The sequence below is a fragment of the Jaculus jaculus genome, chromosome 13 (assembly GCF_020740685.1).
Source record: "Jaculus jaculus isolate mJacJac1 chromosome 13, mJacJac1.mat.Y.cur, whole genome shotgun sequence".
NCBI classification, from domain to species: Eukaryota; Metazoa; Chordata; class Mammalia; order Rodentia; family Dipodidae; genus Jaculus; species Jaculus jaculus.
In genome coordinates, this window is record NC_059114.1 from 7012299 (window position 1) to 7034751 (window position 22453).

The following is a 22453-nucleotide window of genomic DNA, read 5'->3' on the forward strand; positions in this document are numbered from 1 at the left end:
CGCGGAAGCGGCGCGCGGCGATGACGTCAGGCGCACGGCGATGGCGTCGGGGCGCATGGCGGCTGCGGCGCGGGAGTTTTCCTGGCAGGCTGCGGCCCCGCGGAGGAGGCGGGCGGTGGGGAGGCGGTCGCGGCGGGGCGAGGCGGAGCCTGGCGGGTCCCGGGCCGAGCCGGAGGCGGACGGCGGAGGTGTGCTTCGTCGCCTGCGCGAGGCCGAGTGAGTGCGGGCGGGGTGGGCTCTCCCAGCCTCAGTCTCCCCATCCGCAGGGAGGGCACGCGCCCCGTTTCAAGAGGTTATGGTGAGGAGGTTACCGTGTCGTGCCCATTGTCGGGCTTACAGCCGCGTGACCCGGGGCAGGTTGTCCCTTCTGTGCCTCGGGACCCCCGCATGTGTGAGTTGGAGAAGAAAACGTCACCGACTCAGATTGGGTGGGGGCAAGCCATTCCTTGTCATGCGGTGCCTGCTATGAGTGTTATTGTGAGGACCATAACGACTCCATCTTTGCACTCCGACTGCCGTTTCATTGTAACTCTCTGGTTCCCAAGTGACCCAACCACCCATTGATCACTTTCCCTGAATGACCCAGGCCACCCATCCCCCATTGGTACTTTCCTGGAATGTCCCAAATCACCTGTCAGATTGTCACTTTCATGTAGTGGCCCAAGCCCTGAGGCAAGGTGGATCGCCCTGCTACCAAAGAATTCCAGTGACATCCACCGCCCCATAAGTATCCCCTAGTCTGTAAGGAAAGTTGCTTCTGACCTGCCTGACCAGAGTCCTCTGGCTTTCCCCAATAAAGCCTGTGTCCGCTGTTGAGTTGAGTCCTCCTTCTCGTTTCATTTCCTGCTTTTCCTCACAGTTATGCTCAGGTGATTTTTTTTTTCTTTTTTATCACACACACACATATACATACATATGAGAGAGAGAGACAGAGGGTCTTCAGCCACTGCAAACGATCTCCAGACACATGTGCCACTTTGTGGGTCTTACATGGGTTCTGGGGAATTGAACCTGGGTCCTTTGGCTTTGCAGGCAAGCACCTTAACCATCTCTCCAGCCCTATCTGGTGCTTTCTTAGTTTGATTTTGGCTTTTTGAGACAGGATCTCACACTGCAGCCCATGCAGCCTGGAACTCCTTATGTAGGCCTTACAGGCTTGGAACTCGGGACGATTCCCCTGCCTCGGCCTCCTGAATGCCAGGATGACGGACGTGCCTACCCTCTGTGTTGGTTCTTGCTGGTGATGTAAACAAGAGTCCCGCCACCAACATGTGACTGTCATTAATATTAGCGGCTTACTGGGCAGCAGGCTTTGTGTCTACATTTCATCAGTACACAGTGTTGCCACCAAGTTAGGTTCTTCGTTGCTCAGGGAGACTTAGGTGATAATTTCAAAGCAGGCCTTAGCAGCTTTAAGTCCCAAGCTCCAAGTCTCAGCTATGCTGAACTCTTAACCCCACACCACACCCACCTTCCCCACAACTCATCCTGTGCCTTAGGAAGGACACAGGCTGTGTCCAACCCACTAGGTATTTAGTACCCTTGCCCTTTTTGGTTGCAGTCCTGTAAGGCTTAACCTGTAACAGCTGTAGTCAGCACTTCTTCAAGTCAGTGGCAAGAGGGCCATTACCGGCGGGGCAAACTAGACTAATTTTGTGGGCTCTTCTCCCCTTGTGGTTAGGGTTAAAGGCAACAGTGACTCAAGTTGCCTCTGAATAGAAGCCACTGGTCACCTGGCTGAGCCTGAAGCAGCTCGTGTGTCTGAGAAGTTCCCAGATTTCTGAAGGTGCTCGTGAGGGTCTGAGTGTGAGGGGTCTGGAGAACATTATTTCTCATTTCTTCAGAATCACTTAGGAGCCCCCTACTTGTACCACTTCCTGTGCACTCCCATGGAGTAAGAGTTCTGAATGGCTAGGCTCCTCTGGGTATCCCCTTTGGACCCCCTAAACCTGGCCCCTGGCTATGGCTAGTTGGTTCAACCTAGTTCATTTTAGTTCACCACCTGGGGAAACCAGTTCACATAAAGAACCATAAGGCCCTTGGGTCTGTCCTTTCTTTGACTTCTCCTTTAGAAATAATTTTAATAGTGCTGTAGAGGATGGCTTAGCTGTTAAGGCACTTGCCTACAAAGCCAAAGGACCCAGGTTCAATCCCCCAATACCCACGTAAACCAGATGTATAAGGTGGCACATGCATCTGGAGTTCGTTTGCAGTGGCTGGATGCCCTGGTGCACCCATTCTGTCTCCCTCTCTGCCTCTTTCTCTTAAATAAGTAAATAAAAATAAAATATTTTAAGAAAATTTTAATAGCAAGGGTTGTTTTGCATCCCTGCCATGTGGCCAGTGTAACCCATTGTGTTAGGTCCAGTTTCTTCCCTGGTCTGGAGATGAGGAAACAAGTCCAGGAACTTACCACTGATTGGGCTACAACTCTGACAGCCTTAGCTCTGGACCAAGGATGCGGGTCTGACTCAGAATTAAGGCACCCTCCTGGAACTTTCTAAACCCCAGCAGTCTGCACTGTGGCTGTGGACACATCACCATGTAATTCCTCTCGTCACTCAGCCTGGGTAGGCTCTGCGTTGGATTGGAGGGCACAGTGTCCTCCCCTCCAGGGAGGGGAGGTTGCAGTCGGGGTTTCGGCAGTCTGAGGGAGAAGGGAGATGATGGTGCCATTTCTTCTCAACAGGGAGGACCTACGGATATCTGATTTCTGGAGTTCAGCACTGGGTGGGTACCATCTCTGGCCAAGAGAAGGGGCGGCTGGAGGAGGGTACGGAGGTGGCTACAGAAGAAAGTCCAGTCCTCACTTGGGAACATTGGCTTCACAGAGCTTGATCACACCAGGTCCTACCACTGACTTCCTCCTTAGGGGGTGTGTCTTTTGGTACTTAACTAAATCTGACCCTGTTTCTTGATCTATGACATGCAGATGATTGTGTAGTTCTGAGAAGTTAGTAAGGGCTGGGGATGTGGCTCAGGAGGAGGGCGCTTGCCTAGCATGCTCAAAGCCCTGGTTCAACTCCCAGTGCCACAGGAAACAAGCAAAAAGACAAGAGGCCAGTGTACCACTGTGGTAAAGTGGGTGGTCAGCATGCCAGCGAGACCCTGGGCTCCATTCTCGGCACCAAGAAGAATGAAGAGTGTATTAAGATGGAGCGCTTGGAACCGTGCCTGCTGGCCGCAGAGAAGGCAGTGGACGCATGCTGTGTCGTTGTGATGGCGGGCTGCAGAGTTACTCTGCTCTTTCCTTGAGATTGCCACAGACTTTTCCCACGCAGTTAGGTGCTCTTCCTAAATAGGATGTGTGGCAGGCAACACAGTATTTATGCATGAAGGGAACATACCACAGCTTCTCATCATCGGACGTTTTCTCATTTAATTACACATACCTTCTCAAGGAGCAGCTTTATACATAATGCTTTTGCCCAATTCAGCATGATCTGCCGGGATATAGTCCCTGCAGTGGGATTAAGTCAAAGGCAGTGAGTGACAAACTTGCTATTCATTGTCAAGCTCCTTTCCAAAAATGTTTCAGGGGTGCCTTTCCAGCAAGGGCCAAAGCAGGCAGTTTTTCATGTGCCCTCCCCTAGCGTGGGGACCTCTGTAAAGGTGGCTTTGCTGCCGTGGTAAGTGAATGCTGGGTGCTGGAGCATACACACCTCTTGGGTTTGTCCCTTGCAAGTGTAATGAACGGAGGGTCAAGAGGACATATGTCGCTGTGAGGTTATTTCCCACCATTTCTTTGGGCACGCTGCTTGTGCGCCTTTAGTTACTAATCGTGAGACTTGCCCCTCTTGTCTAGTTAAAGCATTGCCAGAGCAGCCTGCTTCCCTGTGTAGCGGCTCCCGTTTACTCAGAACGAGTCCACAGTAGTGGTAGGTGGAAACAAAACCTTTTTTTACTGGAATGTTCTCTTGGACTTGCACAGCGCGGTCCAGCGGTCTACCATGTCTGCCCTGGCTGCGTTGACGGCCTCGCTGCCCTGCTGTCCTCTGCCGCCCTCGGCGGTGACATGGCTCCCTGTTCTTTCAGAAACCATCAGCCAGTGTCTGAGGAAGCAGCGCGAACAACTGACGGCCACTCTCCCGGAAGCCCTGGGAGGCCTGAGCCTCGGCTCGTCGGCGGGCCCGGGTGGCGGGGAGCGCCCGGCCGCGGCGGCGGGCACCGGCTGCGTGAAGTGCGTGTGCTATGGCATCGGGAACTTCGCCTCCTGTGGCATCGCCAGGACCCAGCTCGCCTTCCTGCTGCTGCTCCTCGGGAAGTGCGGGGTAAGCGCGGGTCCTGCCCCCGCGCAGCCCTGGGCGCGGCAAGTGCGCTGACGGCACCCTCTCCCCCAGGTCCCCAGGAGTCACTGCTGCGTCTACGACCCCGTGCTCAGCCCGGCTGAGACGGAAGTGCTCGCCGCCCTCGGAGTGACTGTCCTCGGCGAGAACGAGGTAGGCGGCACCAGGCGGGCCTGTGTGTCTGGTGCGGACTGACCCACCAGCCCTGCCCTCCCGGGGCCCGAGGCATCCCACGAGTCAGCCGGCCACCCACATGCTCGCTGCCCGCGCAGCCGTGAGCACCGCGTGGCCAGCGCGCTGCTGCGCCGGGCGGAGACCCGCTGTTGCTGTTTCAGCAGGAGCAAGGCGTCTGGACTGCGCCCGGCCCCAGGGGGTGGAACCCGGTCTCTCTGGGTTAGCTCTTGCTAAATAACCCAGGACACGTGGAGGAGTCCCTGGCTAGAACATGGCAACGGTCACCACTGCTGTCCCTCCTTCTCACCTTCATGAACCTAAGAAACCCGTTCGCTAGTCTAGATTTCTGTGTTTGGAATTGACCCTATTCCAGCCCCCTCCATGTGTATAGCTTTTGTCCGCATCACTGACATAAGCCACCAGCGAGGTGTCACCGGGCACTCACCTCGTTGACCTTCCGCGCCCCGCAGGAAGGGAAGCGCAGCGTCCGTGGGGAGCGCACCGTCTTCTACATGCCGCACTGCGGGACGGCCCTGTACAACAACCTGCTGTGGAGCAACTGGTCCGTGGACGCCCTCTCCAGGATACTCATCGTCGGGAACAGCTTCCGAGGCCTCGAGGAAAGGTCAGCAGAGCCGGCCCGCGTGGGAGGTCCACACCCGGTGACCGGCGCACCAGTTCCCCACGCGGTGCGGAAGCGTCCCAGCGGTCATGCCGCCCTCCTCACAGGCTTGCTTGGGTGGCAGGGCTCGCTTGCGTCATAATAAGCACAGTTACGGGGGTGTTCCTAGTTTAGCCCATGCGAAACGTCCTGTTTTCCTGAACTCTTTCTCAATTTAGGTCATCTGTCATAAATTGAGTAAAACCATCTACATCCTGTTTTTACTTTTAATTTCTAGGTTACTGACGAAGATTCTGCAGAAAAGTTACCGCTACCTTGCACAGGTACCAATCTCAGTAGAGGGGCTGGGGTGGGACATGGGGCAAAGCCACCACTGTTCCTTCACGTGACAAAGCGTCCCTTGATAAGTATCAGAGGAGATTCATGAGGGCCAGAGAACACAGGACAGTCACAGTGCTGTCCTCTGGGGCCTGTGCCTGTGTCCACCAGTCCCACTGCTCTAGGGGCTTCCGATGCACCTACAAAAGGACTCAAGTAAAACCCCTAGTCCTCATCTGTGTGAGGGGTAAGAGATGGCAGCTGAACAGAATGGCAAGCCAGGGTCACAGGGTTCCATGACTCAGTCTTTCTCTGTCCCTTTCCGCACAGATCCAGGGAGGCCTGGAGGAGCTTGCCCTGCCTGAGACTCCACAGTACACAGATGTCTTTAATGACACTTCTGTCCACTGGTTCCCTTTAACAAAGCTGGAGGGACTCCCAGGGGACCTGTGGGCAGCTCCACAAGAGCCTGACTATCAGGACTGTGAGGACCTGGAGATCGTCAGGAAGCAGGCAGCAAGCCCTCCAGACCACTCATCGTGACCCAGCTGGTTGCTGCTGGACCAGAAGTGCCACCAGACCCTAGTAGCAACTGCAGACTGCCTCCTCTGTGGTGGACACGGAACTGTGATGGGGACAGACTGAGAACTCAGTATAAACAGATGTGCTGCTGAAGTGGCACCAGGCCAACCCTTCCAAATACAGACATTTTTAACAATGATTTAAAGCACTGTTTATTCATAGCACGTTGGTCCCAAGCCAAGTCTACTTGGCCATGTCAATGAGGCTCTGTAGGGAGGTGGGCACCCAGGTCTTCTCACCCTGCACGAACACCACACCACGGTCGATGTAGATGACGATGCGGCCAAAAGTGTATAGCTGCTTGCCCTCATGCCGCTTGCCAATGACTGGCATGAAGACAATGTTATGCTCTTCAGCCTTGGTCTCGATTAGATCCTTGAAGTTCATGGGCACAGAACTGGCCGCCACACCGATGCCCCTCTGTGCCATGTTCTCGGCCTCTCGGCGCTCCTGCATGGCCTCGTACTGGAAGTCCTTCCTCCTCTCCGTGTGGGTGAGGTAGGCGATATTCTCCCGAGCCCCAGGCTGCATGTAGGCACCTGAGAGAGAGGAGGTGGTGAGGAAAGGCAACCCAGAGGGTGCAGCTGGCATGGCCCAGGCTTGGGTATGCCTCTGTATGTGACTCACTGAGGACAGCTCTGCTTCAAGGACACAGGTACTAACAGGCAACTAGGTCTTAGGGTGGGGAGCTTGAGCTTAAGACAACTGGCCAGTATCACCGAAGTGGTCTGGGGACTTGTGGCTCGTATCCAACGGCCAGCACCAGATGAAGTATGGGCAAGGCTGGTCCCAGAGCTAGGGACCTGCAGCCAGTCACTCATGCACGTTGTCTGGTTTGGCCACGCCTACCCCCACGCTGTCCAACAAAACAGCTTTCAGCCACACCACGGTGTATGGCACAGCTGGCTGCACTTTCACGTGCCCAGAGGCTGGAAATCAGTATCTGGGGAAACACATGGCTGCATAAAGGATGACAGTCTGAAAATTCCAGGTTTGGAGGGGTACAAATGGGGAGCAGTCTGCCCTGACTGTGGAAGGGCTTGTGAGGAAGATGAAGTTGGAAAACACGTGAGGGGCAGACCAGGCACAGGCCTGCCTCCTTATAGACGGCACGGATGAAGCCCCGCAGTCTCCGTGTTGCATGCAATGGATTTCACAGTGTGGATTAAGGGAGAGGAATGCCTGTCCACTTGCCAGTGCACGGTGGCCCTGAACAACTCTGGGCCCTGTGAAGACAACTCGGGTAGATGAGGGTCCAGCTCCATGACGTGAGCTGGCAGTGCTCCCAGTGCCTTTGCTCTTGAGCACACTGGAGCTGTGCTCGGCGGTAGGGAGGGAGCGCCTCTTAACTTACTCATGGCCTAGGCCGAGACGTCCCTGCACTTTGGCACTGAAGGAACAGTGACAAGGAGACGCTGCTGAGTGCCACAGCTCAGTTCAGCACCCTTGTGACCAAAAAGCAGGTGGCACTACTGCCTCACAGGCAGAGCACGGGCTCAGGGAGGACAAAACTCCCAAGTGTCACACTCCCACCCGGCCGGAAGGACGTGGGCAGCACACAGGGAGCCTGGCAGGGCTTGTACAGCACTGGAAGGCAGGCGGCCTCCGCTGCAGCCGCAGGTCTGCGCGGGAGCCCGAGGAACCGGGCCCAGGGCACCAGCGTCCACAGAAGAGGAAGCCAGGGCACAGGCAGCAGGGGCATGTGACTCACCAACGTTGGAGGACACGGCCCTGTTCATGATGTCGAGGGCTTCATTGAACTTGTCCTTCACAGATGGGTGTGCCAGCACCTGGTCTGAAAACATGGACTTCCAGCCCAGGTACCACTTGGTGATCTCTTCATAATTGGGGCTGTTACTAAGCCAGGAGCACAGCACCTGCCACAAGCACAAAAAGGAAGCTAACCCCATGGCGGCCACCAGAACAGTTTCCCAAGGGCATCTGTTGTACTCAGAGCTGAGCCTCCCAGGTGCCCACGCGGCCCACAGGAGCTACAGCCCCCAGATCCGTGGAGGAGACTCTGGAGCCAGCCTGTGGCTGGGCCAGCTTGGCCTCTGCATCTCTATATGGACCCCAGTTCCCACTCCTGTGAAACAGGCTTCGACAGTGGGCACAAGACAAATGTTCAGCACCATGGTGGCCGCTCTGACCATCTGCAGTGCACCTGCCCTTGGCCAGGCTTCAGCAGGAAATCAGCAGGTGTCTCCCTCCCCCCTCCCCCAGACAGCCCCACAGCACGCAGTGCACCTGCAGCCACTTGGGGAAGAAGTGCTTCTCCAGGAGCCCCACCAGGCTGGAGACGGAGATCATGCCTTCCCAGTCCATCACCCAATAGAAGGCGTCCATGTGCTGCTGGTGTGGGTTGATGACCAACTCGCCGAGACACATGCCTGTAAGAGAAGGCCCCCAGGACTCAGCCTCCACAGTGGCAAAGCCACACAAGTCAAAGTGCCATGGCCACTGGTCTAGTCTGACCTGCTTTCTACAGTCAATTTTAAGTCCCTGACATAGCAAGTCTTTAAACATCCCCTATTTTTTTACATCCCAAAACAACTCCCTAACAATTCACAACTTCAGAGGCCAACAGCTATCTGGTCAAGAAAGTCCCCATGGGACCAGCCAAAACCCACAAAGGCTGGGAATGGTGCCACATGCCTTGAATCCCAGCCCTCTGGAGGCAGAGGTAGGCATATTGCCCTGAGTTGGAGGCCACCCTGAGACTATATAGTGAATTCCAGGTCAGCCTGGGCTACAAGAGCCTGCCTCCAAAGAAAAATAAGCAAACCACCACCACAAGATACACATTCAAAGTCCCCACTCCAGACCTTGGTCAATGCCAAGAGGAAAGAGCAGGTAGCACCCTGATGACCCTGTTCACCCTCCACTACAGCTTCAATGCTGTACTAAGTGTGAAGTACTTTAGTAAGTGTGAAGTGCCTTAGTAAGTGTGAAGCCTGGCTTTAGTTCTGCTGCTGGACTTGACCTGCACCTTCCCATTTCCTTACCCAGCTTGGGCACAATGTTCTTGACCATGAAGGCTTCCCAGGAACCTGGGGTGAAGACGTCCTTCCATGGCTGCAGGATGAGCTTGGCTGAGGCATCACTGGGGTGCCACTTCTGCAGGGCACTGGACAGCTTGCTACGGATTGGGGAGTAGAGCGGTTCCAGGCGTGCCTGCATGAGGGGCAGCCACGGGTGGATCCACGAGTGAATGGGAACAGTGTCTGTCAGTGGGTTCCAGCTGTCCACCTGCAATGAGTAGGAAGGAGTCATGCGTGTATTTACCTTAGAGACATGCCTGTGGGTGTACAGGCCGGTACTTTCCTGGAGGAAGAGGGCTGTGTGCCCCTAACCAAGGGCCATGGTGCTCAGCATGTGCATGAAGTGTCAGGTGATTAGGCTGCCTGGAGGCATTTTGCACTCCATATCCCCCCAACATAGGAAAACCAAATGCATCCATGACATCATATTAAACCTCAGATGCTCAAGACCCTAGTTTCTCCAAAGACACCCAGAAAATGAACGCCCTCGTGGGAGATCGGGTGGTGGGGGGAGAATGAGGGAAAAGTTGGAACTAAGGCGATGGGACCACAGCTGTGCTGACAAATATCCAGCTGCTGCAAACTAACTCCAGACTCATGCATACTTTGTGTATCTGGCTTTATGTGGGTGCACTGGGGAATCAAACCTGGGACATTAGGCTTTGTAAGCAAGTGCCTTAACTGCTGAGCCCCATGACAAATCTCTTTAACCATAGATTGCTCAGCAAGTACCCAGGAGGGCTGGTGAAGCTGCCCTGCCTCTGCCCACCTCCTTCTGCAGCTTGGGGAAGATAAGCTGGTCCAAAATGTTGTCCAGGATCCACACTGGAATGATGTGTGTCCAGCTGTCCAGAAAGTCCACCATTGGCTCACAGTTCCTGGGCTGCCACTGAGTGACTACGTTGCGAACAGAAGGCATCCAGACCTCCCACATGAGCCTGGGGGAGGGAGGGACAAGTGGCTCCTTGGCCACACTGGGTGGTTTCACAGTGCACAAAGTACCCCTGCCCACCCTGGCCCAGCCTCACCTCTCTGGACTACAAAGAAAAGGAGGCACATGAATATTCTCTGGGACGGGAAGGGAACCAATCAGGAACCCATTGCGTCAGTCACCACTGGAGCTCCCATGGCTATCCTCAGCTCCGGCCTTGGTCTCCAACAAGATCTCCCTGGCAGGGCTACTATAGGATGACACGGGCCAAGAGCCCCAGCACATGGCCCCTTCCTGGTGTCAGATGCTTTCCCACCATGAGCCACTATCTACTCTTGGGCCACAGCCTGAGTGACACTCTGAGACACTCATCCTGTCCCGGACTGCAAGCAGCTGCCTGCTCTTGGTTCGGTGTGCAGAGGACAGCCTGCAGGACTTGCTCACTTCCTTATCTGCCGTCTGCCTTGCGCACTAGGCTGGAGGGAAAGTGTGCGGCACTCCCAAGGTAAACCCAGCACACTCAGGGCGCCCAGCAGACCCTGTGGATGAGTGAGGGAGGGCTTCCATCGCCAGAGCAGGAGCAGCGTGAAGCAGTGTCAGGAAGAGCCAAGCAGCCACTGCCCAGCCTCAAGCGGGATCCAAGCTCCCCACAGGGCCCCAGGGACAGCAATGGGCGTACAACCCCCTCTACCTGTGAAAGGCGTCTGAGGACAGGTCCTGGCTGCTGTGGGACAGCAGATGGTCATTCTCCAGGAGGGTTTTCCACTTGGAGATGATCTGGGTGCCGTAGGTCCCGTCCTGCAGGGAACACACATAGGTCAACACCTTTGCTGGCCAGGCACCTCACCTCCAGGGGGTCCCACTTCTCAAAACCCATCCAGAGCAGGAGGCCAGGCCCCAGCTCACCTCCAGGGGGTCCCACTCCTTGAAGTAGTCCTTCACGAGCGGGAAGACAATGGCCACCGCCAGCTCCGCGCGGTCTGCCAGGCAGTACTCCTCGTGGTACTTCTCTGTCAGCGTCTCAAAGATGTGGACGCACTCGTCCAGCGTGAGGGGGTCGGCAGCCTGGGGCTCCATGCGCCGCTCGCACTCCTCCACCAGGGCCAGCACCTCGGCGAGGTTGCTCATGACGCGCTCTTCGTGAGCCAGGACCTCGGCAGACTTCTCCAGCTCGTGCGCGAGCGTGAGCACCATGTCGCGCTCGTACTGCAGCTGCCGGTCGCTCTGCATGATCTCCTGCTCCGTGCGCTCGATGAGCAGCTGCAGGTTGTGCTCCAGCTCGGACAGCGCGAAGCCGGGCATCTTGGCCTCCTTGCCGGGCGCTGGCGGCAGCTGGGACATGGACGGTGGCCCGTCGTCGGGCACACTGTGCTTGTGGCTGATCTGGCTGTAGCTGTAGTAGACCTTCTGTTCTCGGCCTGTCATGTCGATGACCTTGGAAAGGGCGGCAGAGGGTCAGTGGCGGGTTGCCGCCTGTGCGGGCACTGGGTACTGCTGCTGAGCAGGGGAGGCATGGTGCTGTCAGGAGTGCGAGAACTATGCCGGTCCGCAAAGGCCAGAGAGGACAGGGCTCTGAAGGGGGGCTCGGCATGAACCATGCTACGAAAGGGTCACAATCAGGCCACAAGCAGTCCTACATCAACCCTTTGGACAAGGTGTGTCGGGAAGCCTGAGTTCTAGTGGTGAGAGAAAGCAGAAACCGGGCCAGTGGAAGCACAGCGGGACGGCACGCACAATCACAGTAGGGAAGGGTCCAGCAGGAAACCCACTACTGGCTGATGAGTTGTAATTTTGCCAGGTGTGGTGGTGGCACATGCCTTTAATCTCAGCACTTCGGAGGCAGAAGTAGGAGGATCGCTGTGAGTTCAAGGCCACCCTGAGACTACATAGTGAATTCCAGGTCAGCCTGGGCTAGAGTGAAACTCTACCTCGAAAAACCAAAACTGAAAAAAAAAAGTTGTAATTTTGAGGATGCAAAATATTTTTCATGTTTTCTGCCTGTCTGTAGTTCCTGGTTTCTTGAAATCCTGCCCACTACTCTTGTAGCAATTGATTTTCAAATTCAAAAATAATATAAAGTATACAACTGCCCCCGACCCCATGCAGTTATTAGACAAGAGCAATCTAAATAAGGAATGAACTAATTCATTTTTTCAGAAAGCTCAGGGCCGGCCTCAAAGGACTGTGCCTGTCAAACCGAATGAGGAGTCATTTTCAGGCCGGGCAGGCTGGCATACGGGCCCCTGCAGTGGGGTCATGGTACAGGAGACCAGGTCCAGGGCCATCTGGGCGGCGGCCCCATTTCCCCCGCTTGGGGCCCTCTGTACATTGCCCTTACAACAGCCACACTACCACCTACCGTCCTTGCCGCTGGGCTGTGTGGGAGGCAACAGCAAACACACCAGGTACCCACCATAGGGGCAGGTACCACACAGGGCTGGCAAAGGCACTTAGCGAGTCCCTCCTGACTCCTGCTCAGGAAGCACGCCTTCCCACCTGGTGATTATAGTGGCTGGCCAGTCTCTCCTTGGTCTTAAGAGACAAAACACTATCTATAAACGAACATGCTGAGAACCCACACCAAACCAGACAAGGGTGAAGGCACAGAAGCTAGGGGGTGTGGCGTGACTACTGTGAGCCCCGGAAGGGCGGGCGGCAAGCGGGAGTGTGATGAAGGGGAGCCTGCACTGTCGGGTCAGGTGCAAGACACAACCACGAGCTGAAGGCTAATCTGGGCTTTATGGTAAGATTCGGTATCAAGAAGGCAGGTGCTCAGCAGTTAAGGGTGCTTGCAAAGCCTGCCAGCCCTGGTTTAACCCCCATTACCCACATAAAGCCATGCATCTGTAGAAGTCATTTGCAGTATCAACAGGCACTGGCATACCTGTACGTATGTGCACACACGCACGCTCGCTCACTCTCGCTGTCTCTCTCTCTCTCATTCTGCTCACAAATCATAAATTAAGAAAAAAAATCATTGGAGGCCGGGCGTGGTGGTGCACACCTTTAATCCCAACACTTGGGAGGCAGAGGTAGGAAGATTACCATGAATTCGAGGCCACCCTAGGACTACATAGTGAATTCCAGGTCAGCCTGGGCTAGAGCGAGACCCTGCCTCGAAAAACCAAAACCAAAACAAAACAAAAACTCATTGGGCTTGGATGCACTCGCCCCTGGTCCCAGCATTGAGGAGGCAGAGGTAGGAGGCTCACAGTGAGTTCAAGGCCACCCTGAGACTACATAGCATATTCCAGGTCTGCCTGGGCTACAGTGAGACCATACCTCAAAAAGTAAAAACAAAACCTTTTTTTTCTTTTTAATGAGGAAGGAACACATAACCTAGTTATGAACCAGAGAACTTCAGAGGGGGGCCAGTAGTAATGGGAATGAGACGGGGTGCTGTGTTTGCAGCTGCACCCTAGTTCTGCGCACCTTGACCTGAGACAGCTCCTTCTGGGGAGCCGTGAGCTTCTTGCTGATCCTGCCCTTGGCCTTCAGCTCTTCCACCGTCTTGTATGAGTATTTGGGTTTCTTCTTGCTTCCACTGGGGTCTTTCCTCCATTGGCTAAGCTCCTTCTGAAACTCCTGGGGCAGAACCACATAGTGAGTCTGGACAGAAAAGCCACTGCTTACCACAGCCCAAGGCCTCTGAGGCCCTTAGCAGGCCTTCTCCAGCCACTGGGGTTCATCCACCCAGGTCTATGTGATACTAGACCGCCTAATGCCACTCACCAACACACCCCTTTACACACAGTGAGGTATCAAATGGAGGGGCCCAGACAGCGGGGAGGAACAAACCAAGAGAAGCACCACTTAATTGGGCCTTCACTGAGACAGAAGCTCAGGCCTCATGGAGCCTATGTCCATATGGAACAGTCCCTGAGCCAAGAAAGCCTGCCATGTTCCAGTCCACTGTGCTCCTGTGTGCCTGTCACACACCTGCCCCAGGCCTGACACCTGAGCTGTCAACTCCACACTGTCACTGCTCCTTCCTCCTTATGAGGAATCAGTGCTAAGAATGCACCAGAGGTCTCTGCATTATCCCCTTTGCCTGATAAGGATCAAGAGTGATGTGTCAGTCAAGGGCAACTGAGGAATCTGCATGAGACACGGGGGAAGACACCTATCTCTCTGAATGGCGCTCCCTCCTCTGTACCCACCCACTGGGCTTCCTCTAGGATCTTTCAACTGTCAGACTTAGCTTCTCACCTGGTGTCTGGTGGCCTCTCGACTGTCACTACTGCTTTCGCCTGCTCTTCATAAAGTCTCAACTGAAATGTTTCCATCCTTAAAAGGTCTGCATGCTCACCCTTATGGAAGTAACCCTACGCAAGCTCCTCCCGCAAACACCGCGGGTGTCTGTCGCTGCAGTACTGTCCGACAGGCCCACCTACTCAGCCAGCAGCCAGCCCCCAACGCAGTGCCTGGCACTCAGCACCCTAAGACTTAAGACGTCTGAAGTAGGGACACAGACAGTGATCTAAACTGACACAGCGTACCACCTACCCACAACCCTGTCTTTGTTACCTCTTCAGCCTCTTCTTCTGAGTCCACCACAGGGAAATCTTGCAGCGACTGAGTGGTCCGCTCAGAGCCATAGGCCCCTACGGCTCCTTTCCCCTTTCTCTGCTTGGCTTCAATGGGGTTGATGATACCTGGTGGAGATAGTGAAAGACAAGAAACTCTTCAGACCTCACCATCCCATGGGTGAGCATGCCTCGCAGGGAAGCGACTTCCAGCTCCTCAATATACTAGCAGGAAGGGTGCCTGGCCCTGTCTTCAAAACACTGCCACATCTGATGGCACATGACCTTTGGGACCTTGGGCCATCTGCATCCTAAGCACAGGCTTCTGTTTCCATGTCACCTGAGTTTTTGTAGAACGGAAGCTGCAGTCCAGCTCGACCCAGACACACTGCGTTTCCCGCTGCATCATTCGAAAGCCTGTTCTGCCCCTTGGGATCAGCCTTGGGAACATATGTCAGGCTTTTCTCATGAAATCCTTTACAAACAGGCCTGAGGCACTTCTGTACTTTTGGATCCTTACCCCAAGTTTTTCTTCCCTGTCTTTTCCAGTGATGATTTCCATCACACAACCTGTCTGTAACTCTGACAACTGCTGGAGCCTGGCATGTGAGTGGCAGTATTTCTGACTGACTGAATTCAGGGGAAACAACACAAGAGGGGAATGCTCTGCAGGAGGAAGCCACTGTTTCCTTTTTGTGGCTTTGGGATTAAGGTGACAAGCCTGTGTGAGGGGTTGTTTCTTAGTGAGGCTAAAGAGGTGAGATAAGGAGTCTGCTGCTGAGCCAACACAGAGCAAGGGGCTGAGGGGTATTGCTCAGCCCACAGTACTGCTGTCCTTGCCAGTGAAAAGGCTAACGTGCCATTTACGATATTCCTGAAGACCAAGTCGCTGTCCTGGAGAACCAGAATGCTCATAAGCAGCAACTGCCAGTGAAAAACCCTCCAGAGCCCAGAAAGCTGACGTGACCCATCAGGTATGGTGGGAAGCAGACCACAGGAAATGGGGGAGACTATTTCTAAGTCAAGGCTTTGTGATGCTGTCATGGAGTGTTACAAGAAACTTGTCTGATTTTTAAATATTGGCAACTTTCTTTAGAAACACTGGCCAGGCCATGAAAGATGCCTGTCACACCTGGCACTTTTCCTCCCAGCCCAGCAAGCACTGTATTGAACCAGTTCTTAAGCAAGCCAGCCAGCCAAGGAGCACAACCCACTTGTGCTGGCCAGTCAGACTGCCCAGGATCCAGGCATGCACCCCCCCCTGCACAACACTTCTCAAAGGGAGGAGGGCACCAGAGTGCCTGCACAGCTCACCTTGAGCGTTCTTCCCAAGGCCCCGCCCAGGGACGTAACCCATCTTCTGAAGAAGCTTCTGCCCGATCCCTCTTGTGTGTCTTTCCCAGCTGCCAAAGTCCATGAAGGACTTACTTCCTCCTGCAAAGCCTTTCTGGCTGGGCTTAAAATTGCCCCCCTATAAGAAGAAACAAGGCTCGGGTGAGGGAAGAGGAATCGAGAGAAAACCCTCTCCTCACACGCTCAACCAGCAAGAAAACAGCCTGGCAGCTTTAACACAATGAAAAGTATCATAGGCACCAAGGAGGTGCCAAGTAACCAGGTCAGACAGGAAGAGACAGCACGGATAGGGCCACCTCAGAATACCCGCACCTGGCCACAGAACCACCCACACGTGGGGCCTGGGCTTCTTGCCACAGTGACTACAGGGGGATACCACTCAGAGACCATCAAACAAAAAGTCCGCTATACTGTTTTTAGTTTCTTTGGTCCAAAATCCTTTGGGAAGTCCTCCTGCTTGACAGGTCTCTCCTCGTCATCAGAATCGTCCAGGCCCACCTCCTCAGCTGCTCCTTTCTTGAGTCCAGCACTGATGAAACTGACAGGCGCAGAGTAGTCTCGGGCTCTGTGGGGACAGAAACAAAGTTCCTGGGTCTACAAAGAACTCTGAAGCCAGGATGGAGAGATGGCTTAACAGTTAAGGTGCTTGCTGGCAGAGCCAAAGGACCTAGGATCGATTCCCCAGTACCCATGTAAGTGAGATGCACAAGGAGGCACATGCATCTGGAGTTCATCTGCAGTGGCTGGAGGCCCTGGCCCATTCTCTATCTGCCTCTTTCTCTCAATCAATCAATAAAATATAAAAAGTATTAAAATTAAAAAACTCTGAAGGCATCTGGCCTGAGGAACCTTGCTCACTACTACTTCCTCTGTGTGAGGCTCATGGCTCCACACTTTGTACTTTCTTTACTCAGAACAGCAAACAGGCCGCTCTCGGCTTCTGGGAATCACAGCTGACATCCTTTCCACTGGGTGCTCAATCTAAACCTACAGCTGCAGGCTGATCAGCAATAGAGCTGGTTATAAATTCAAAGTGATGGGAGAATCCCATTTCCCTTTTATATTTTAGGAAACTACTTTAGCCAGGTGTGGTGGGCACACACCTTTAACCCCAGCACTCCGGAGGCAGAGGTTAAGGCACTTGCCTGCAAAGACTAAGGACCCAGGTTCAACTCCCCAGAACCCATGTATGCCGGATGCACAAGGTGGTGCATATGTCTGGAGTTAGTTTGCAGTAGCCAGAGGCCCTGATGAGCCCATTCTTTCTGCCTCTTTCTCTCTCTCTCAAATAAATAAATAATTTTTTTTTAAGTAAAAAGAGAACCAGGTGTGGTGGCACACACCTTTAATCCCAGCATTCAAGAGGCTAAGATAAGAGAATCATTGTGACTTCAAAGCCAGCCTGACCCTACACAGTGAATTCCAGGTCAGCTGAGGCTAGGGCAAAAACCTACCTCAAGGAAAAAAAAAAAAGTCAGAGTTTGGGCTGTAGCTCAGTTACACAGCACTTGCCTAGCATGAACTGAGGCCCTGGGTTCACTCCCAGATCTAAGGGGGCTCGATGAACAGGGCCCTTTTCTCCTGTTTACGAAACGAGAGCACGGCACGCGGAGGCTGGCTATGGCTGCTGCTGTAAGATGAAGCCGCCCTCCACTGTGATGTGCTTTCCAACTTCGCACTGGCGTGAAGAGCCTGAGCTAATCCCTGTGCTGCTCCTCCCCCGCCACCTTTGGGAAGCAGGCACACTCTCAATGGGTAGAAGCCAAAGCCCCCAGGCCAGCCTGCCCTGCTGGGAGAGACAAGCCACATCGACCCCACACAGGATGAGTGAACCGTGATCCCCACATGACCACATTCTGGGGCGACTGACTTGAATCCTCAGCTCCCTGCCTCCATCCCAGACTGCTGGGTACTGTGGCTGTGCCTGCTCTGCACGAGGGCAGCAGTCTCAGAACACAACCCTGCCCTGTCACAGCCCGCTCAAACTGTGCCCCAGCTGTTGCTGGCAACACCCTGTGATGCCAGGGCACCCAGCTGCTTCCCAAGGCCTCTGCACACTCATTCCTCTCCCAACACCCCACTTTTCTCTCCCCTCATTTTAGCTGAAGAGCCACAACTCCAGAGCCACCTTCCCTGACCTCCCACCAGTCTCTGGTCGTAAGTCACAGCTACACAGCTGCATTGCCTGTCTGTATCTGCTGTAATCCACTAGTATCTGAGCCTCTGAAGGGCAAGGGCTAGGTGACAGCACACAGGAATGGCTAAATGGACACCCCCACCCTGATGCTCAGATTGGCAACTTAACGGCACACCAGGTATTGTGTAAGACTGCTCCCCTGAGCCCCATGGGCATGGTGACAAATTCCTTTAAAATAAAAATGTGTCTGTGTATGCATGTATATGTGTAAGTTCACACACACGCACATATATTCTTTTTTGTTTATTTGAGATAGAGGGTAGGTAGGTAGAGAATGGGTACTTCAGGGCCTCCAATTAGAAATGAACTCCAGACACCTGTGCTACCTTGTGCACCTGGCTTACGTGGATACTGGGGAACTGAATCTGGGTCCTCAGGCTTCGTAGGCAAGTGCCTTAACTACTAAGTCATCTCTCCAGCCCAGGCACATGCCTTTAGGAGGCTGAGGTAGGAGAATCACCATGAGTTCATTGCTAGCCTGGGTGAGTAAGTGTCCGATCTACTTGGGCTACAGCAAGACCCTGTTTCAAAACACCATATTACAAGCTAAAGCAATAATACGTGCTCCTCACAGGCACACAACAGCTAAGGGACACGTTAAGACCAGGAGAGAATTCCTGCGGGGCTCCCCTCCCATCCCCTGGCCCCTGCAGGCAATACCGTTTGCCTCCGAAGCTGGGTCTCTCCTCGTCTGAGTCGCGTTCAGCCCACACCCCGTAGGTGGCCTCTTCCTTGGTCTGCCAGTGGCGCTGCCGGTTGGGGTTGAACTCGTTCTGGAGGTCCCAGTCGGTGATCTCAAAGTTCTCACGCTCATCATCATCATCATCGAGGTGGCCTTCCCCATCCCGGTACAAGTGGGACAGAGACATGACCAGTCACTAAAGGACAAGAAGAGTCACACAGTCTGATAAATCTTGGTGGCCACAGAAGGAGGACCTGGGGAGGCTCTATTCCTCACTGCCTCCAGAATTTATTCCAAACTCAGACTCAAACTTTCTGCTACTATTCAGCAATGCAGTTGTCAGTGTCTTTCAGCTGGCATGCAGGTCTTTAATCCCAGCTCTCAGGAGGCAGAGGAACGAGGACTGCCGTGAATTTGAGCCTCACTGAGACTGCATAGTGAGCGCTATGGCAGCCTGGGCTACAGTGAGACCCGACTTCACTTGTTTTTCTTTGGGGGAGAAGGCTTGGAAGTTTTCAGGGTGGCCTTGAACTCACGGCGAGCCTCCTACCTCTGCTTCCTTAGTGCTGGGATTAAAGGTGTGCACCACCACACCTGGCTTTCTCACTTGCTTTTAATCCCAAAACTCAAAGGCAGGAAGGCAGGAAGATCATTTCGAGCCCGAGGCAAGCCTGGAACTACAGAGTTCCAGGTCAGCTTGGGTTACAGTGAGACCCTACCTAGAAAAAACTAAACAATGTCTTTCAGAAAAGCCACCGGTTTTAAGAATAGCAGTGCCCATAATGACCTTGGCCTAGGTGGTCAAAAGCATCAAACAAATACATAAGCCACAGAAAAAAAACCAAGTATATGATTCTTTATGTCACCCTCTGAGAAACCAGGTGGGCATCTGGACTTTCACAACATTTTATTTATTTATTTTTTTTTTTTTTGAGGCAAGCCCAACAGACTGGCTTTTTTTTTTTTTTTTTTTTTTTAATGAAAGAGAGAGAGAGAAATGAATTGGTACACCAGGGTCTCCAGTCACTGTAATGAACTCCAAACACATGCACCACCTTGTGCATATGTGCTACCTTGCACGTGGCACCTTGTGCACCTGCTTAAATGGGATCTGGCAAGTCATACATGGGTCTTTAGGTTTTGCAGGCAAGTGCCTTAACTGCTTCTCTCAAGCCCTCATTTTTTTTTTTTTTCTATTATCCCGGGAAGAGTTTTATCAGATACTCTTGGTAGTCCCAAGGGAAATTTAGAGAACTTTTTCAGAAATACATTATTTTATGTGACTCGAAGATATTTAGGTTTTATTTTTAAATATGGTTTATTTTGAGAGAAGAGAAAGAAGGGGGGGATGTAGAAAAGCAGATAGAGAGTGGCCATGCCAGGGCCTCTGCAAATCAACTCCAGATGCATGAGTCACCTTGTGCATGTGACTTCAGTGGCTACTGGGGAATCAAACCTGGCTCCTTAGGCTTCTGCAGGCAAGCACCTTAACTCCTGAGCCATCTCTCCAGCCCAGTTGTTTTTGTTTTGTTTCTGAGGTAGAGTTCCACTTTGGCCCAGGCTGACCTGGAACTCACTCTGTAGTCCAGATTGGCCTTGAACTCAGCGATCCTCCTTCCTCAACCTGTGGCATGCTGGGATTACTGGCGAGCACTCAGTTTCTCCTCAGGCTTGTGAGACTCTTGGTGCACTGGAAGGCTACGGCTGATATGAGCACTAGCTTAACACACACTGAGAGGCTGAGGAGGTGGTTCATTGTACAAAGCATTTGCTGGGCAAGGGTGAGAACCAGAGTTTGGACTCTCAACACCCAGGAAATGCCAGGAGGGCATGGTGACTTCCTGTAATCCCACATCTCAGGAGATAAAGACACTCACAGAGCAAACCAGATAGCGACACCAGCCCAGTCAGTGAGTAAGCCAGGTTCACAAGGTGGCGCATGCAGCTGGAGTCTGGAGGCCCCGGTGCACCCATTCTCTCTCTCCCTCAAATAAATTTTATAAAGCAAAAAAAAAAAAAAAAAAAAAAAAAAGAAGAAGAAGAAGAAGCATCAAGGCAGAAATGGCTTAGTGGTTAAGGTGCTTGGTGGCAAAGCAAAAAGACCCAGGTTCAATTCCCCAGTACCCATGTAATGCCAGATGCTAAAGATGGCACATGCATTTGGAGTCTGTTTGAAGTTGCTAGAGGACCTGGAGCACCTATTCTCTCTCAAATAAATATTTTTTTAAAAAATGGGCTGAAGAGACTGCTCAGTAGTTAAGGACCTTGCCTGCAAAGCCTGACAGCCCAGGTTCAAATCTCCAGTACTCATGGAAGCCAGATGCACAAGGTGGTGCACGAGTCTGGAGCTCATTTTCAGTGGCTGGAGGCCTTGGGGTACCCCGTCTCTCTCTCTCTCTCTCCAAATAAATAAATAAACACATAAATAAAATATATTAAAAATAAAACTTCTGGACTGGAGAGATGGCTTGGAGGACCAGGGCTGGAGACTGGAAGCCCATCCTACCGCCCACCCCAAAGGTCAGCGATAAGAGACGGGTACTCCACCCCACCACCCACCCCGAGGGTGGGGGACGGAGAGGACAGTCCACCCCATCGCCCACCCCGAGGGTCAGGGACGGAGACGAAGGCAGCCCGGTGCTCACCTCGCCTGCCGGCCGCGCACAGACAGCTCTCCCGTTATAGGCCGTCAGCTCCGTAGTCTTCTCTGCGGGTCGGAACCTAAATGCGGCGCGCCGGAAGTGACGCGGGCGCCGCGGGTCGGGCGCGCCGGAAGTGACGCAGCGGCCGTTGCCCGGCAGAAACGCCAAGGCCTAGCCGGGTTGGGGCTGGGCGGCTGCGCCAGGTGTGACCTTCCCCCATCAGGCCGGCGTCTGTGAACCTGTGAACCGGGTGCAGGGCTGTGCGCAGGGCCGCGGGGAGCCCTGCTCGCTGTGTACGTGCAAGTGTTCCCCGGAAGCCCGTGCTCGGGGAGGGAAAGGCTGAAGCCCTGCCGCCAGCCTCCCCGGGGTGACGCGTATGGTCACACTGCTAAGGCGGATTATGGCCAAAACTGAAAATAGACCCATTTCCTTTCCCAGTGTCCCAAACCCAGTGTCCTTGACCCTTTCAGGATAACCCCTGGTGGGCTCAGAGAAGTCCAGTGCAGCTCTTTGAATAAATGAATGAATGAGCGCACAAGTCTAGTGTCAGTTATCCGCTCCAGAAAATAGTTTCCTTAGTTTTCTTTCCGACTTGCTGGTAAATAAACGCGTTCATGGCTGAGAAAACTGCACTCAAAGGCACTTGCTTGCAAAGCATGATGGCTCGGGTTCGATTCCCCAGTACCCATTTAACGCACTCTGCAAAAAGTGGTGCATGCATCTGGAATTCACCTGCTTAGCTGCAAGAGGTCCTGGCTCCTCCATTCGTTCTCTCCTAAGTAAAAATAAGTAATAATGCTTTCACGGGTACAATTAAAATGTATTGGTGGCAGGGCATGGTCGCGCTCACCTTTAATCCCAGAACTCGAGAGGCAGAGGTAGGATCACAGTGAGTTCGAGGCCACCCTGAGACTACAGAGTAAATTTCAGGCCCGCCTAGGCTAGAGTGAGACCCTATCTTGTAAAAAAAAAAAAAAAAAAAAAAAAAAATATACTGAATCCCCAGGAGCTAGTCCCAAGTGATAAAATGAACAAAACGAGAATTTACTAAGAAAAGCCCCACTGGTTCTGCTTGGATTCTGCACATGACATTAAGAGA

General features: G+C 53.4%; 2 protein-coding genes across 2 annotated transcripts; one reads left to right on the forward strand and one right to left on the reverse strand.

Moving 5' to 3' along the window:
- The first annotated feature begins 40 nt into the window (after window positions 1-40).
- Window positions 41-6121, forward strand: Srrd (SRR1 domain containing). The gene is made up of 7 exons (XM_004670926.2): window positions 41-216; window positions 2690-2730; window positions 4036-4271; window positions 4341-4439; window positions 4931-5085; window positions 5360-5405; window positions 5731-6121. The coding sequence occupies exons 1-7, from the start codon at window positions 41-43 to the stop codon at window positions 5941-5943; spliced, it is 966 nt and encodes a 321-aa protein (XP_004670983.2). The 3' UTR covers window positions 5944-6121.
- On the reverse strand, window positions 6117-21444 carry Tfip11 (tuftelin interacting protein 11). Its single transcript, XM_004670943.2, has 13 exons — window positions 21358-21444; window positions 18691-18908; window positions 16245-16398; window positions 15795-15951; window positions 14482-14609; window positions 13387-13539; window positions 10861-11388; window positions 10646-10752; window positions 9793-9961; window positions 8988-9231; window positions 8230-8372; window positions 7694-7859; window positions 6117-6521 (listed from the first exon to the last, which is right to left on the reverse strand). The coding sequence occupies exons 2-13, from the start codon at window positions 18897-18899 to the stop codon at window positions 6166-6168; spliced, it is 2514 nt and encodes an 837-aa protein (XP_004671000.2). The 5' UTR covers window positions 18900-18908; window positions 21358-21444; the 3' UTR covers window positions 6117-6165.
- Window positions 21445-22453: the final 1009 nt, after the last annotated feature.

Bases quoted from the DNA above. Each gene is read 5' to 3' on its own strand.
- Srrd (XM_004670926.2), top strand. From the start codon at position 41: ATGGCGTCGGGGCGCATGGCGGCTGCGGCGCGGGAGTTTTCCTGGCAG. The intron at 217-2,689 runs GTGAGTGCGGGC...TCTTCTCAACAG, and splicing joins CGTCGCCTGCGCGAGGCCGA to GGAGGACCTACGGATATCTG. The intron at 4,440-4,930 runs GTAGGCGGCACC...CGCGCCCCGCAG, and splicing joins CTGTCCTCGGCGAGAACGAG to GAAGGGAAGCGCAGCGTCCG.
- Tfip11 (XM_004670943.2), bottom strand. From the start codon at position 18,899: ATGTCTCTGTCCCACTTGTACCGGGATGGGGAAGGCCACCTCGATGAT. The intron at 14,610-15,794 runs GTGAGCTGTGCA...TATCTCCACCAG, and splicing joins CCTTGGGAAGAACGCTCAAG to GTATCATCAACCCCATTGAA. The intron at 7,860-8,229 runs GTGCACTGCGTG...TGCTTGTGGCAG, and splicing joins TCTTCCCCAAGTGGCTGCAG to GTGCTGTGCTCCTGGCTTAG.